Source organism: Giraffa tippelskirchi, chromosome 8 (genome assembly GCF_054371585.1).
Source record: "Giraffa tippelskirchi isolate mGirTip1 chromosome 8, T2T-mGirTip1v1.2.pri, whole genome shotgun sequence".
Lineage (NCBI taxonomy): Eukaryota > Metazoa > Chordata > Mammalia > Artiodactyla > Giraffidae > Giraffa > Giraffa tippelskirchi.
The window spans coordinates 98,326,946-98,342,919 of NC_137282.1; the positions used below are offsets into that span (position 1 = coordinate 98,326,946).

The 15,974-nt window shown below is 38.3% G+C and overlaps 1 protein-coding gene and 2 long non-coding RNA genes across 10 annotated transcripts in view; 1 reads left to right on the plus strand and 2 right to left on the minus strand.

Annotated features, from left to right (window-relative positions):
- The window catches only part of PDE4D (phosphodiesterase 4D), a 1,572,405-nt gene that overhangs the window by 41,614 nt on the left and 1,514,817 nt on the right, over positions 1 to 15,974 (minus strand). For all 8 annotated transcript variants that reach the window (XM_081524288.1, XM_081524289.1, XM_081524290.1 and 5 more), the window contains one exon: positions 15,786 to 15,898. In XM_081524288.1, the coding sequence (XP_081380414.1) occupies positions 15,786 to 15,898 (113 nt within the window). The remainder of the gene's footprint in view (positions 1 to 15,785; positions 15,899 to 15,974) is intronic.
- On the plus strand, positions 7,307 to 10,130 carry LOC145519067 (uncharacterized). The gene is made up of 2 exons (XR_014063503.1): positions 7,307 to 7,387; positions 9,830 to 10,130. It is a non-coding gene; the product is annotated as an uncharacterized LOC145519067 (long non-coding RNA).
- Positions 8,190 to 14,071, minus strand: LOC145519072 (uncharacterized). The gene is made up of 2 exons (XR_014063508.1): positions 13,223 to 14,071; positions 8,190 to 8,832 (listed from the first exon to the last, which is right to left on the minus strand). It is a non-coding gene; the product is annotated as an uncharacterized LOC145519072 (long non-coding RNA).

The window sequence follows — 15,974 nt, forward strand, 5'->3', positions numbered from 1 at the left end:
TGACTCATTTTCAACTCTTATAACTACCCAGCTGGGGAATTTCTTCTCCCTCTGGCGATAGCTAGTGTCAGACCCATGACTCAGACTGGAACTAGCCCATCTGGGCTGGAACTACGTTCAAGGTCATTTCATCCATTCCTCTGTTTCTCAGCTTGACTGTAGATTTAAATCTGTGCAATGATTACAGGGTTCTATTTTGGGTTTGTTTCTTCTGGTTCCCCAAGAAGAGACATCTAGTCACCTGATATTGATTGATATTTGACACTTTCATTAATAGTCAAAATCTCAGTATTTCCACACAATCAGAAAAATCACTTGGAGGGGTCTTTGAGGTCATCCAGGGTGAGGGAAAAAGCAAAGTCTAATCCTTAGACAATTTGTAGACAAAGTGGGTAGAAGAGCCATGTGAGACCCTCACCACACTAATAAATGTTTCTTTTGTGGCTGCCTTCATACATATGATTTCAAAGTCATGGTGGTTAAGTGGTCAGCGAGAGCGTAAATAAAAATGTGCTACCCACAAATGCTAGGTAACGAGCTAAAACTAAAGTAAACAACTGCAGTGGGCCATCCCATATGCAAGCTGGCGAGGCCCATAAATCACCAGGATGGGGATCAAGATTTCAAAGGCACACTCTGAGCTCCTCTGCCCAGGCCTGTTGATTCCAGCTCCAGCTGCATTGGGTTACCTATATGGCAGCATATAAAGTTCACCTTTTAAGTTTAAAAATAGTTCCCATTCCAACTAAAGATAGGTCACAGTACCTATTATGGGTGTGCCCCATATTCTGCACTTGACATAAGTTGTCATTTAAATTCCCATAACCATCCTGTGAGGTAAGATTTTTGTGAATCCCAATTTACAGAGAAAGCAGAGGCTCAGAGAAGTAGAAGCAGTTTAAGCATCTGAGGTCACCACTCTAGAGTGGGGTGCATTCATATCCTGAAGAGGAATTGCTAAGCTCACTGGAATGTGGGAGATTTAAAGCTGAGTCAACATAAAGGTTCACATTTGTCATCAGCTATTCTGCTCCACTTTTCTCTTGGCATCGAATAATTCATCACTATAGTAGTGCATCAACCCCACTCTCTTCTCACCCTGTTCCAGCTTCTTTGGCTTCCCCACCTCCTCACTCCCAGGCTCCTCAGGGGATGGCCCAGCCCTTGGATGTGACAACCCACCCATGTTGCTACTGGGCCAAGACTCGAGGAGGCAACAGGTGAAGATGACACCAGCTACTAGTGCTAAAAGAGACTTGCGGCTCCTGAAATACACTACGTCTATAAATCTCCCGTCTCCAGCCGGCCCTCCCCTCCTCCCCCATCCGCACAGCTGACTGTCCTTTCTTAAAACACTCACACTGCATGCTGGCTGGCCCCTGGGATTTCTTTTTTCCCTCCAAGGCTGTCCCAATGGTTTATTCCAACCAGATTTCAGCATATGAGCCCTGAGGTGGGAAGGGGGCATGAACGTGAAGCCAAGGACAGCCCTGCTCCTAGGTCAGCCCAGTCAGAGCACTCCTACCATCCATCCCCTTCCACCTCTCACTGTCTAACATGTCTTTTCACTTTTCTTTCCTCCAATCTTCACTCTATTCAGGAGCCCAGTTTCCTTTCTCATTTTGCTCCAATCAGAAAACAAATGTCCAAGGCAACTCCACAGACACAGGTTATTAAAAAAGAATCCTGACACCTGCTCACACCTTCCCAGAATTCATTCTATACCTTCTCTATCTGCTGCCACTCTCCTTACTATAATCGTCCCATCCAATTCTATCTCCCCCAAATCTCCTGCCAACTCAGAATGTCAGATCCGCTTTAGTCACTTGGTCTTCTCATCCACGGACCCTAGTAACCTTCAGTTTATATCTGTCACCCGTTCACTACCTGCCTGCGAGCTGACTCCTAGCCCAGAAGCCAGCCATCCCACCATCATACTCTTCGTAGGGTAGGAGCTAGGAAGGTCCTCTCCACACCTGTCCCAACAGGACACAGAGAAAAAGAAAAGAGGAATCAACTGTATAATAGCATTCCCCTCTGGGGACTGTATTTTGCTAAAATGGCTCTTGCTGTTTTGGAATCGAGTGCTCACTAAATAAGTAAAGTTATTAGTACATACTTTGAAAAGGCAGCCTGAGAACAAACATTGTTTTCCTATCTCCCAGCCTTTTCCCTAGATGTTATCTTCTGAGAAAAAAAAAATATCTTTACATCTATTATATGGATCTTGGACAATTTTAATTGAGCATCAGTTTCTCATCTTTAAAAATGAGACAAATTATTTTGACATGTAGGGTACTATTTCTGGGACTAAGGTAGAAATGTAAGGTTTGAGGGACAAGTCAACATTAGGATCATATCTTAACATCAGCTAATAAGGCACATACTGATATTTCCTGATCAGTGTAATCAAAGACTATTTATATGTACCAAACATATCAAATGGATAATATCAAAATGTTTGAAAATAAGGCTAAAGGAATTTTTCCATTGAATTCTTCTTTGGAGAGAACAAATTCCTCTCCTTTAGGGACTGAATATTCAGTGTGTAATGATGTAATGATGCTTCTTTTTCGGCTCTTCGACTACGTACCCTTTATCATTTTACTGCTCTTCAACACACTAGAAAAATTAAATTGTTGTTGTCATTCAGTAGCTAAGTCATGTCTGGCTCTTTGAGACTCCGTGAACTGCAGCACACCAGGCCTCCCTGTCCTTCACTATCTCCCTGAATTTGCTCAAATTCATGTCCATTGAGTCGGTGAAGCCATCCAACCATCTCATCCTGTTGTCCCCTTCTCTTCCTGCCCTCAATCTTTCCCAGCATCAGTAATTTTTCCAGAGTCGGCTCTTTGCATCTGGTGGTCAAAGTACTGGAGTCAGCTTCAGCATCAGTCCTTCCAATAACCATTCAGGGTTGATTTCTTTAGGATTTCACTGGTTTGATCTCCCTGCAGTTCAAGGGACTCTCAAGAGTCTTCTCCAACACCACAGGTCAAAAGCAACAATTCTTCGACACTCAGCCTTCTTTATGATCCAACTGTCACATAATGTACACGACGACTGGAAAAACCACAGATTTGATTAAATGGACCTTTGTCAGCAAAGTGATGTTAGTGTTTTTTAATATGCTGTCTAGGCGTGTCATAGCTTCTCTTCCAAGGAGCAAGTATCTTAATTTCGTGGCTGTAATCACCGTCCTCAGTAACCTTGGAGCCCAAGACAGTAAAATCTGTCACTGTTTCCACTTTTTCCCCATCTATTTGCTATGAAGTGATGGGACCAGATGCCATGATTTTAGTTTTCTGAATGTTAAGTTTTAAGCCAGTTTTTTCACTTTCCTCTTTCACCTTCATTAAGAGGCTGTTTAGTTCCTCTTCACTTTCTGCCATAAGGGTGGTGTCATCTGCATATCTGAAGTTATCGATATTTCTCCCAGCAATCTTGATTCCAGCTTGTGCTTCATCCAGCCCGGCATTTCACATGATGTACTCTGCATTTAAGTTAAATAATTAGAGTGACTGTATATAGCCTTGATGTACTCCTTTCCCAATTTTGAACCAGTCTGTTGTTCCATGTCTGGTTCTAACTGTTGCTTCTTGTCCTGCATACAGGTTTTGCAGGAGGTAGATAAGGTGGTCTGGTATTCCCATCTCTTTAAAACTTTTCCACAGTTTGCTGTGATCCACACAGTCAAAGGCTTTAGCGTAGTCAATGACGCAAGTAGATGTTTTTCTGGAATTCCTGTGCTTTTTCTGATTCAACAGACGTTGCCAACTTGATCTCTGGTTCCTCTGCCTTTTCTAAATCCAGCTTGTACATCTGGAAGTTCTTGGTTCACATACTGTTGAAGCCTAGCTTGAAGGATTTTGAGCATTACCTTACTAGTATGTGAAAATTAAGATGCAAGCCTAAACACTATCTTCCAGGAGAAAGTACACTAATCCTTCCTGATGTGTATTAAAGAAATAAGAATACCTCTAGTAAAAAAATTTCTTGAAGCCCAACTATCACTTACCCTTATGGAGACCTAAGAAACCATAGTGAGACTATAAGATTAAGAAAACAAAGAGCAGAAACTCAACATGTATATCAAAGATAATTTTAATTAGTTTCACTCTTATCAGGGTATATTATTGAAACTGATTTTAAATATTCAAAACAAAGTGTAAGAGGACCAGTGATAATTGACAAAAAAAAAAATAAATAAATAAAGGGAAGGGGCAAGCTGGCAAATTTCTACCCAATACCTAATCTTAAAAAAATTAATAAAAGTTCAAGACTTTCTGTTAAGTCTATCTAAATTTTTATATACTCAACAAATTTACAGCTTTTTTCATCCTTTGCAGTCTTGAACCTCTTTTACTAAACAAGGGTTCCTTACAAATAGTGAAATGACACATAAATATTTAAAGCACCCATGAAAGCATTTCCACCTCTTTATTAAAAATTATTAAAGCCCATTCCTAAATTCTTGTGACAAAGTCATCATAATTAAAGTTGCAGTTCATTATTTTTCTGAAGCTTGAAAAAGAAACCTAGCAAATATAGAATATAAACTTTTTTGATCAAAGAATGTACTCTTTTTCTAAAACTTGAACTTGATGTAAAGGCATAAACAACGAAAAGTTGCCTTACTAAGAAATGCTCTTTTCTTTGTAATTCTCTGTAATTCAGTATAATTTATAATTCCTTAGATATACACATGATAATTTTATTTGTATATGATTCTTTTTAAAAAAATAATTTTCCACTGTAATGAAATAGCTGTTCTTTCTTTCTAATGGGTATGGATTGGAATGATCAGGTAGAATTGGGAGACTTAGCAAAAGGAAAATACCTTGATACATCCTCTCAAAATATTTTGGAGAGCATTGTTTAAGACGTCTTTATTCATATTTCAGTCTAAAACAAAGACAAAGAGACCAAAACGCTGCTATGCCAACAATGGAAAGCAGCCTTAAAAATCAGCCAGTTTTTTTTTGAAATGAAGAAGACAGACATCAGCCTGGACTTACTCCACGACATCAGCCTCATCTCTGCCTGGTTGCTATGGACACATCCCTGTCAGGCCTGTGCCTGCTACTCTCCAGGCCTGTTTATGACAGGCTGAGAAGTTTCCTATTATGGTGCCTATGTCTGCAAGCACACTGCTTGCCAGCAGTAAACGCCAGGGGCTGCCACCATGGGGATTACAGTGCAGCAGACCAGAGAGGCTGCCAGGAACCCAACAGCCTGGGTAAATCTGCACAGCATACTCCCCAACAGGCAAAAACCCAACAAGCACACCCTTTCTTCCCAGGCTAGCAGGGAGAGTATTCAGATGAGCGTGTGTGCTAAGTCACTTCAGTCGTGTCCGACTCTTTGTGATCCCATGGACTGTAGCTCATCAGGCTTCTCTGTGCATGGGATTCTCCAGGCAAGGATACTGGAGTGGGTTGCCGAAACTCCAGGGGATCTTCCCAACCAAAGGACTGAACCCACATCTCTCATATCTCCTGCATTGACAGGCAGGTTCTTTACCACTAGCACCATCTGGGAAGCCTAATATTCAAAGCCAGATATGTCATTTTTACTGGGAACAAACCTATAATAAGAATGTTATTGCTACAACAGGTACTGAGAAGAGAGAACAGCTTAAGGCCATCGCTATGACTTGTATGGCTTTGACCTGTATAGTATTAATACAAACTTTTAATTTAAATGAGATGAGACTAAACTCACTATAAACTATGCTGTAATTTCTGATGAGCATGATGGACTGAAATTTTTATGTGGGAAATGATCAAGACTCTGTCAATAACAGAAAAACCACTTTCCTACAAGGCATCAACTATCATGTACAGACTCTAAGGCTATAATCCAACGTGGAGAATGGCATTTACATTAACCAATGCCACACATACAATACGAATTTATATGACCAACTACAAAATAATACATTGACACTCCCTAGGTTTGGGCTAAAAGCCATACAGAACTCATCAGTACTCCTAGTGGCTGGGTAGAAAACTCATTGGTTATATACTTGAAGAGTTACTGAATCCATATGCTTATCAGAAACATGGCTTGTATTTCACTAACACATTCAAAGGAAAAGAAAAAGTGTACCTCCCTCCCACAATTTATGAAAACAAGCTGAGATAAAGACTGCATATAAAACTGCAAATGACAGTGAACTTCGTAAGAAGTCAAGAAATTCTAACTACCCAGGTAGATGTGGATGAGTTTTGGGTCTCCTTTTCCAACTGATATTAGATAAGTCAGATCACTTTCACCACCTTTCTTTATTTTTTATATTTATTTGGCTGTGCTGGGTCTCAGTTGCAGCATGCAGGACCCAGTTCTCTGACCAGGAATCAAACCCCAGCCCCTTGCACCAGGAGAGCAGAGTCCTAGACATTGGACCAGGAGGGAAGTCCCTACTTCTGCCTCTTTTAGTTCTAACACATAAGGCTTGAGATGAATAATACTAACTATTCAAAAATGAATAATACTAACTATGATGCTTTGAAACACTGACCATGCTAAATACTACCAAAACTACCAAAAAACTAAGTGAAAGGCAGAAACAGAGTATTTTTTCATTTTATTAATTTCTATTAATTCCACTCAAGTGATAATTAGAAAAATTATGATAAATTTCTTCAATTATCTGAGTAACTCCCTTGCAAAGATTCTGACAACCAGTAAAACTGAAGCTAAATAAAGGAAGAATTTTTATCTTCTAAAGTTTTAGGGCTTAGATGAGTAAAAATAAACTTCGTCCTTGAGATTGATCAGTGATGATTCCTACAGCACAGAGAACCAATCATTTAATGGTGGTTTTCAAGAATCACCACCACAATACCATTCCTACAATTCACCCAATGTTTACTGAGCATCTGTCTAACACAGCTTTGTGTCCCATGTAATGGGGGCTGGAAAACGAATAAGACTAACAACCTAATGTACCATGTGATGGGAATAAAACAAAGAAAAAATATTGTACAGAGAGTTAACAGAACTAGAAATAAAGTCCCACAGAAGATCAAAGGGAAAAGACATTATATCCAATTAGGAGCGGCTAGTATGGGAGATAGGGTTCCTTGGTGGTTCAGATGGTAAAGAATCTTCCTGCAATACAGGAAACCCAGGCTCAACCCCTGGGTCATGAAGATCCCCTGGGGAAGGGAATGGCAACCCACCCCAGCATTCTTGCCTAGAGAATCCCATGGACAAGAGGAGTCTGATGGGCTACATACAGTCCATGGGGTTGCAAAGAGGCGGACAAAACTAAGCGACTAATACTTTTTTTTTTTTTCCCCAGGATGGGAGATAAGGAGAAAGAAAGGAGAAAAAGGGCTTCATAGAGGAGGTTAACATTCCAGATAGACCCTACAGGATGGTTTGTTTGATAACCCTTTTATTTCAGCAAAGTTTTTTTTTTTTACAGAAAAACTGCGAAGATAAGTACAGAGAGTTCCCACATGTCCCAAACCCAGTTTCTCCAATTACTAATATCTTAGTATAGGGCACATTTGTCCTAATTACTAAACCAATACTGATACATTATTATTAACAAAAGTGCACACAAATTTCCATAGTTTTCACTGAATATTCCTTTCTGTTCCAGGATTCCATCCAGGATACATTACATTTAGTCATCATGTCTCCTTCAACTCCTTTTGGCTGTGAGAGTTTCTCAGATTTTCCTTGTTTTTGATGACCTTCACAGTCTTGAGGAGTTACTGATCAGGTATTTTGTAGCATGTCCCTCAACTAAGAACTAGCTGATGTTCTTCTCATGTTTAGAGTGGGGTTATATGTTTTTTGTAGGAAACACCAATGTTAGTACCATTTTCATCAGATCATATTGAGGGCATCGACTACAACTTGACTTATCAGAACTGCTGTCAGCTTTGATCACTGGGTGAGGTAGTGTGTGTTTGTCAGGTTTTTCTACAGTAGAGGTACTGTTCCCTCTTTCCACATTGTGCTTTTTTGGAAGGAGGTCAGTATGCCCAGCCCACACTTAAGCAGTGAGGAGTTATGCTTTTTCTCCTTGAGAGCAGAGTATCTACATAAATTATTTGCAATTCTTCAGCAAGGGGGATTTGTCTCTTCTCCCTCATTTAATTATTTATTCAGTAAATTGTATCAGTATGAACTCATGGATATTTGTTTTATACCCTGGGTTATAATCCTAGTTTATTTTCTCAATCAAGTAGTTCCAGCTGGGAACTGGGAGCTTTTTCAGTTTGCTCTTGTGTCCCTTTGCTGTGTTCCTATCAACACTTCTTTGGGTACTCCTCATTTTCTGGCACTACACATGCTCCAGCTTCACTTCCTACGCCAGTTCTAGAATCAGCTACTTCTCCACAGAGTCCTGCTACCTTTTGTTGGAGAAGGGTATTAGAAACCAAGATGAGGGTGCTAGATGTGTTCAGTGCCCCTGGGGTGCCACTGCTTTAGGCTTTCTCAGCTGACAGAGCAAGGAAATGTTTGCATACACTAGATGGTTAAGTTGCTAAGAAGACCCTAGAAAGCTATGTCCTGAATATATTATTCTTAACATTAAATATTAAAATAAGAGATTCTGTGACTGGGTTACTTTCAGTCTCATTCAGAGGAATGACAGGGTGCATCCATTTATGAAAAAAAATCACTGGACCATTATCCACTGTTTTAGGTATTTCTGCTAGAAAACAGCTTAGAGAGTTTTAGATATTCTGATAAAACCTCAGGCTGTTTTGATGAGCTATACTATAAAATTACACAAAGAAACAAAAGGTAAACTCTGCTGAAAAGTCATTGATAGAGAGAAGAGCAAATTGAAACATTCCAATAGTCCTATGTGGTTCACAACATCATTAGGCCACCATTCTCTCTCAAAAGCTCACTGGAAGCATAAGTATCAGGATCGCAAACACACACCTTCTCTAACCCTCACTCCACAAAAGAAGAAAAGAAAGATGATGTTCCTTTATAGAAGGATATAAAGGACTCAACATTACTGAGCACCCACTATGTTCCTGACTCTTGTCTAGATAACTCTCATCTTTTAATTCATGAAATCATCACAGCAACTATTTAAAAGATGAGGAAACTGAATCATAAAAGGTAAATTGTCCCATTTAAATTTAGTAAAAGAAACTGAATCCAACCATGGCAATCTGACTATGGGAGAGTGCTCTAAATCCATAGACCATTCTGTCTGAAATCTGGCATTTTCTCCTCTAGTGGGGAGATCTCATTAATGGCAGAGAAGAAAATCCAAGGTTGTTTGAAACAGACATATCTTCCTAACCAAAAATGACTCCCCAAATGGTTCTTACTGCCAATTTAGACTACTATAACCAAAAGTATGCCTGTTGTCTGTAATGCAGTGTGGATGAACACTTTCTCATTTTGTTACAAATTAATTTCAACGTACATTAAAAACAATTATAACTAGAACATCAAATCCATGATTTTATGTAATTCCTTGCTTAAGATGAGGCACTCTTGTGGACACTTACCTTTTAAAAATAAATGCTTTAAATAAAAATATTTAACATACAGTAGTTATGAATGTACACAGGAAGTTTGAGAACACTGACTCCAACTCTATTACAGAACAGAAGTCACATTTTTCTTCTAAGAAATACTATGTTTTTATATTAGAAGGAGTATTTGACGTATAGTTTTTCTTCATCTCCCCTTTCCAATATAGTCGAGGGATACAATAAATTCCATGTAATTTGTTGAGCACCCAATATACACTATTCACCAAACTGAATTTTCTATGTATCTAAAGGTCTTAACAACTTTTCCCATTTTACCTTCCCCTTTTATAATCTCCGTTTAGAAATGAAGAAATTGAAGTTCAGAGAAGCGAGGCATGTTGCTCACAATACTAGGTAGGAAGCAGCAGAGCTGGAATCTGAAACCAAGGCCGCCTGACAAACCATCTACGTCCCTTCTCCTCTACACAGCCGCCGTAAGCACTGGTGGACATCTCAGGAGAAACGCAAACGCCACTCATCGCCATCACACACCAAGTACAGCAAAACAAGAACAAAAAGCCCAGGACATTAACAATAACAAAGAAAAAATACTTCACTGAAGTATTTTCTTAAGTGTAAAGGATAATAAAGTTAACACCATTGCAGTTGGTAATCCAATTTAACTAATTTCACAATGAACAAAGCAGAAATGTTTGTTGTTGAAGCAAATACGAAGGCTCACTACTCCTCATCTCAATCCTTGTTAGAGTAAATAAAAGAAAATGCTTTCTAAAAATGTCTTTTAAAACTAATGTGAGAGAGAATGGTGGCTTAATGATGTTGTGAACCACATAGGACTATTGAAATTAAAAAAAAAAAAAACAGACATAGTTCATAACACTCTGAGACAGAAGTTACCACTATCCTATAATTAAATCAAAATATAATAACTGAAAGCAATTCTCAAGGAACAACTACTTTACTGAGTCACAAAATTAAAAGTTTTTGATAATTAACTATTTTAAGGATATTAAGCTTACTACCAATATAGAAACCAAGTTGATGACAAAAGAGCTAAATTAAGATTTACTATAATCCTTACTGCTTTAAAGTTAAAGTTAAGGGGTTAAAATTAAGGGCTTTACTATTTAATTAAACATAAAATATCTGTTAAAAAGGGCTTCCCTTCTTTCTACTATTACTTAAAAGCAAATAAAATATTTTTTTAAACAGTGATCATAAAACAACCACTTCCAATTCTTCATGTTAACGTTAAGGCTCTATATGTAAACGACGTAAATCTTGGCCAAATCTACTTTTATAAAGTAGAAAAAAAAGCAGAGAGAAAACTTAAAGCATCAGTAAGTTGAGTTTCTATATTTATGAAAGATATTTTCTTTTCTAAAAACTTAGAGTTTTCCTTTAAGTATGCTGATTAACTCTTAACAACTCTTACATGACTATGTCAATAAGTTTTAGTATTTTAAAGAAAATTACTGTTATTTGCTCTTTGCTCTTCACAAAATTAAAATGCCTTTTCCAACTTTTTGCTTTCTTCTCAGCAAAATTAAGCATTTATATCTTTTCTGAGCCATCTTATACCCATGTAATGCTGAAAAAATCTTAAGATTTAGCCATTTCTTGTGAACATTCTATAGTATTCATTCCAGCATCACTTTTGCCCGAAGAAAATACATCAGCAGTCACAGAAAGCTACAGTATATGTTACATATGCATTGACTATTAAAAATCAGCAGGGGGAGTAAACAGCAAAAATACTAGGAAAAAGCATCCCAGAAAAACAATTTAATTTGTAGGCAACAGAAACACGATAGAGATCTTTGTTAAAACCAGACAAAATAAATTCCATAAAGAAGTCATATCCACATTTGCAAAGCTGGCCTACATATGCCTGAAATGAACAACAACAACAAAAAACCTTCAGTCTTTTAGAAGGACACCTGAATCTTAACTTCAAGACAGACTTTCCGTTTGAAGCACTATGTGTGTGTGTGTGTGTGTGTGTTTGTGTGTGTGTGTGTTTCTTTCTGACTCTTTGCGACCCCATGGACTATAATCTGCCAGGCTCCCCTGTCTATGGAATTTTCCAGGCACAAATACTGGAGTGGGTTGCCATTTCTTACTCCAGGGGTTGTTCCTCACCCAGGGATGGAATCCACATCTCCTGCGTTTAGCAGGTGGATTCTCTACCACTGAGCCACCAGGGAAGCCCCTTGAAGTATAAGGGCTTCAAGCAAGTAGGTTCCAGTAATGCCAAGCCTCAGAACTGCCCCAGATTGAGAGAAGAGGACCAATTCATTTTTATAGTGATATATTTGGTGGTGGTGGGGGGCGGTTAAGATGATTTTATTTTCCCCTTCAAATATCGCCACACTTACACTGAAGGTCTGGTGAAATGTGCATTGTTAGGTCACAAGAGGATACAGTTCTGTAGCGTAACCTTTGATGCTTAGATTTCTGGCCTACCCTCCTCACAGCCTCAATTTACTTTCCATGAGAAAAAGGTAACCAAAAATACTGTGAAACTATTTGGCCTTTAAAATAGTCTTAAAAGTTACTTTAGCTTTGCAAAATTTTTACAAAGGATGGAAATATACCTACCAATCCCACATTATGTTTAATATTCTCTAAAAATTAATAAATGCTGTATTTTCATTTTTAGAATAAAACGGGAAAAATATTTAGTTCTTCTGTTTGGAACTCTGTAGCTGAAGTTTAAGAAAAGATTAAGCTTTTAATTAGAACTTCAAAATGTTTATGCCTATATTATGCTAAAGAAAGTATAAACACTTTTGTAATATAGAAATGTATACTATAGACAGAACTGTATTATAAAAATTAAGAAATGGATTATAAAAATCCATGAAACTTAAAATACCAAGCATAGATTACAACTGAATGGTTAAAAAAAAAAATTAGCCAAGTAAGCAATGAATCAAGTTGAACCTAAACCTCCAATAATACTAATAACGATAGGCATAGTACATGTCAGACATTATTAGCTAGCTATTTGATACATATTCTTTCAAACTCTGACTCTGACCTTTCAAAACAAGTATCATTGTGCTCATCTTACGCTAAGGAAACCAGCTAAAAAAGTTTGTCATTTCTCTAATGTAACTTAGCTAGTAAGGAATAAAACTATAATTCAACTTCCAGATCTATCTGCCACCAAAGCTTTGAGACATCACCAAAACCTCTCTTAACTCAAGGAAATCTGTACAAATCTCAGGCAGATTAATGTGCTTATCAGAGTAAACGCTGTCAATTTAACCACTCAAATCAAATGCCATCTGGAGAATCTCACCTCTACTTGGTACAAGCATCCTACAGGTATTACAGCCAACATCGGCATTGGCCAAGAACTCCATAATTTTCCTGTCTCAATAGTCGATAAGCATTACACACATTACAATCCCAATCAGGAAATCCATCTAGTTGCTTCTAAAGCATCCCTTAAAAACTGCTAATAGTTTAGATTCCTTCTGTTCAGATTTTTTAAAATATGAAGAATCCATTAACCCAATTTGTTAAATGAGTCTGATGAATCAATTTCCACCTCCTCACACCCAAATCCACTTTCATAGTAAATATTTTCTCCAAATAATCACTTAAAAATCATGATTTCTTACTAGTATTTTATTGTGTTATTTTAATCAATCAGGGCACTTTTTTAAAAGCCTCAAAAACAGAAGAAAACAAAGAAAAATATTATGACTTTTCAAAGACAACACTGGTTGGTTCAAATAAGTACATGTAGAAAGAAAGGATGGTAACAAGACTAGTAACTGAAAGCAACGTTTCAGACTTATTCATTCACACTCAAGAGATACTCGACAATCTAGTGGCCGTGTGACGCAAGTTGTCACATTTCCAGTTCAGACTTAGACTTGGTATCACTCCTGGGGACTTTTAGATCAGCTGCTCCAACTCAGTTTACAGCTCCTGTGGATGTGACTTATTCGTGCCCTTGTTACCAGGCTGAAGGGTAACTTTACAACCTTTACCAAGAGCTTTTTCTTTCTATGCTAATCCGTTTTCATCTATAAAAAGTCACAGGAGCTTAGCACTTATTTAGAAATGAATGAGTTAAGAAAAAAAAAAAAAAGAAATGAATGGCTCAGACAAAAGTTTAATCAACAGCTTCAGCTGAGTTGAATCTTTTTAATGTTAAAAATAAGGATCATGTCAGTACAAGACTTAAACAGAGCTAGAATTGACTGCATTTTGAAACAAACTCACCTCCTAAATTAAACCTGTAAATTAACTCAAAGTCTACTTGAGAGGCCTTCACAAAAAAAAAAAAAGAAAAAGAAAAATAAAAAAATCCTTGCCTTACTTGGTGCCTTTAAAAGAAAAAAAAATCATTTTGACTAATCATTGTGACCTCAAATTTAACTTTTTCATTTTAAAGTACAGATAAATTGATTACTTGACAACTGAAGTCACTTACATGATTAGATTTCACGTTCATTTTTAAATTCAAACAGAGGTTTCATCAAGAGTATAGATTTTGGGGGAAAGTAATTAGAGCTGCTGAGGTTCATTGTGCTGAAAAAGTACTGTCAAATCATCTTGAAAATATAAGCAAAGGCTTGCGCATCTTTTGGTGTCTTCTGGTTTCTCCTTTCACTATACAGAATTAACCAGGCAAGAGAATAAGAACTCAGGCCCATTACAGAATGGTCCCATTCAGCATTTAGGACACTGGAGATCTTTAGCATATGTCAACTGCTATTATGAACCAAGTTATGAAAGAACAACCTATATATTATAAAATGAATCAATGAACTAAGAATTTATTAGCTAGATGAGAACAATGGCACCTGATGCCAAGGCAGAGAGTAAGAGTAATAACCTGTCATTTTGATGAGGAATCACACCAAATTTAGAAATGAGGCTTAAATGACCAAAAAAAAAAAAAAAAGATACAGATTTGATCATTGGTGTGCATATGGGTAGGTCAGTGTGCTTACGGGTAGGTTAGTGCATGCAGATAGTGAGTGGGGAGTCCTTCTTATTTTGTTTATCTGAAGCTAAACTTTCAGTTAAAAATCCTGCTGTCTATGTAAGCGCTGTCAAGAGATAAGACAATAAAGTAGGTGATACGCTATAGTTTTTAAAACTGCATGAGAGAAAAACAGGTGGGATGAAAACTATAGTAAACTAAAAAAAAAGCACAGCTCTTTGAAAAAATATGTGCATGTAGATAAGCAGTAAAATGACATAACCTTCTTGACCTTTGTAAATAGGTGGGCCAAAATATTTAAATATTCTTAAGGGGCAACTGTTATTAATTGCCACATGAAGTTATTAGTCCTTACTGGCTAAATCCTTCAGGCATCTGCATCCAACATGCCCATGCCTCCCAGCCCCTGAGCCAAACAATCATTAAAAACATAGATAATCCTAATTATTTCCTTACATAACTAAAGATTAAAAAAAAATAATAGGAACTCCAAAAAAAAAAAAAAAACACCAAAACGGACAACACTGTACCTTGCTTTAAGGCTGTGCCAGGTGGAAGGTTGCTTCTCAGCCCCCTGAACTCCACTATCCACCAAGACCAGCACCATGGCATATATGGCACAAATGCCCCCATTGAATCATCACTGTAAATAACCTCAGAAAACTGGACTCTCCCTCCAAGATATACAGCAACAAAGGCAGTGATCATAACCTTAACTTTGACGTCTCCTGTGGACACATATGGCCAAGCGAAACTACAAAGGCTCAGTTCTTACAGGGTACCCTGACACTGACACTTAGATAAATGTGGGTTAAGGTTCCAAGTTCAGTGAACTCTTCTGGGTATGAGTGCGGTAGGTGGTGACATTCAAGGTATTGCACTGACCTCTAGCAACTCTTACTTCCCACTGAGAATCCGAAGAATACCCGAAAACATGGATTGCCAGTAGACAGGATTTCGTTTCTGCTGCAAGGGCAAAGTGTCACCTAGAAGGACCCCTCCAAACACACACACACACACACACACACACACACACACACACACACACACACACACACACACACACACACACACACACGCTCTGTCTTTTGCGGGTATTGCAATCAAAACTATGTCAAAGTTGCTTTTGTAAAATGTTTAATTTCTCCAGAGTGAATGGATGAGAGAGAGAGGGCACAGACAGCACCAGAAATCTTCTTCCAAGGGAGCCAAAATGCAGTGTGTGTAACAAACCTCTGTACATTTCCCGGGGCCACAAGGACTGGTGGCTTCACCAGCGTGGGAATCAGCAGCCTAGAGGACTCGGTGAGAACCGAGCCGGGGCTTACCTTATTGGAGGCCATCTCACTGACGGAGTGCCTGGTTTGCAGGGTCTCTAGCTGGTCCAGACACCAGTCCAGCTCCTCCAGGGTCTCGCTGGCCAGTTTCTGGTAGGCCTCCTCTGCGAAGAGATAGGGAAAGGGGGGCTCAGTTCTCAAGCGCTTCACGGGGCCGCCGGCGAGTTCAAAGGGAGCCAT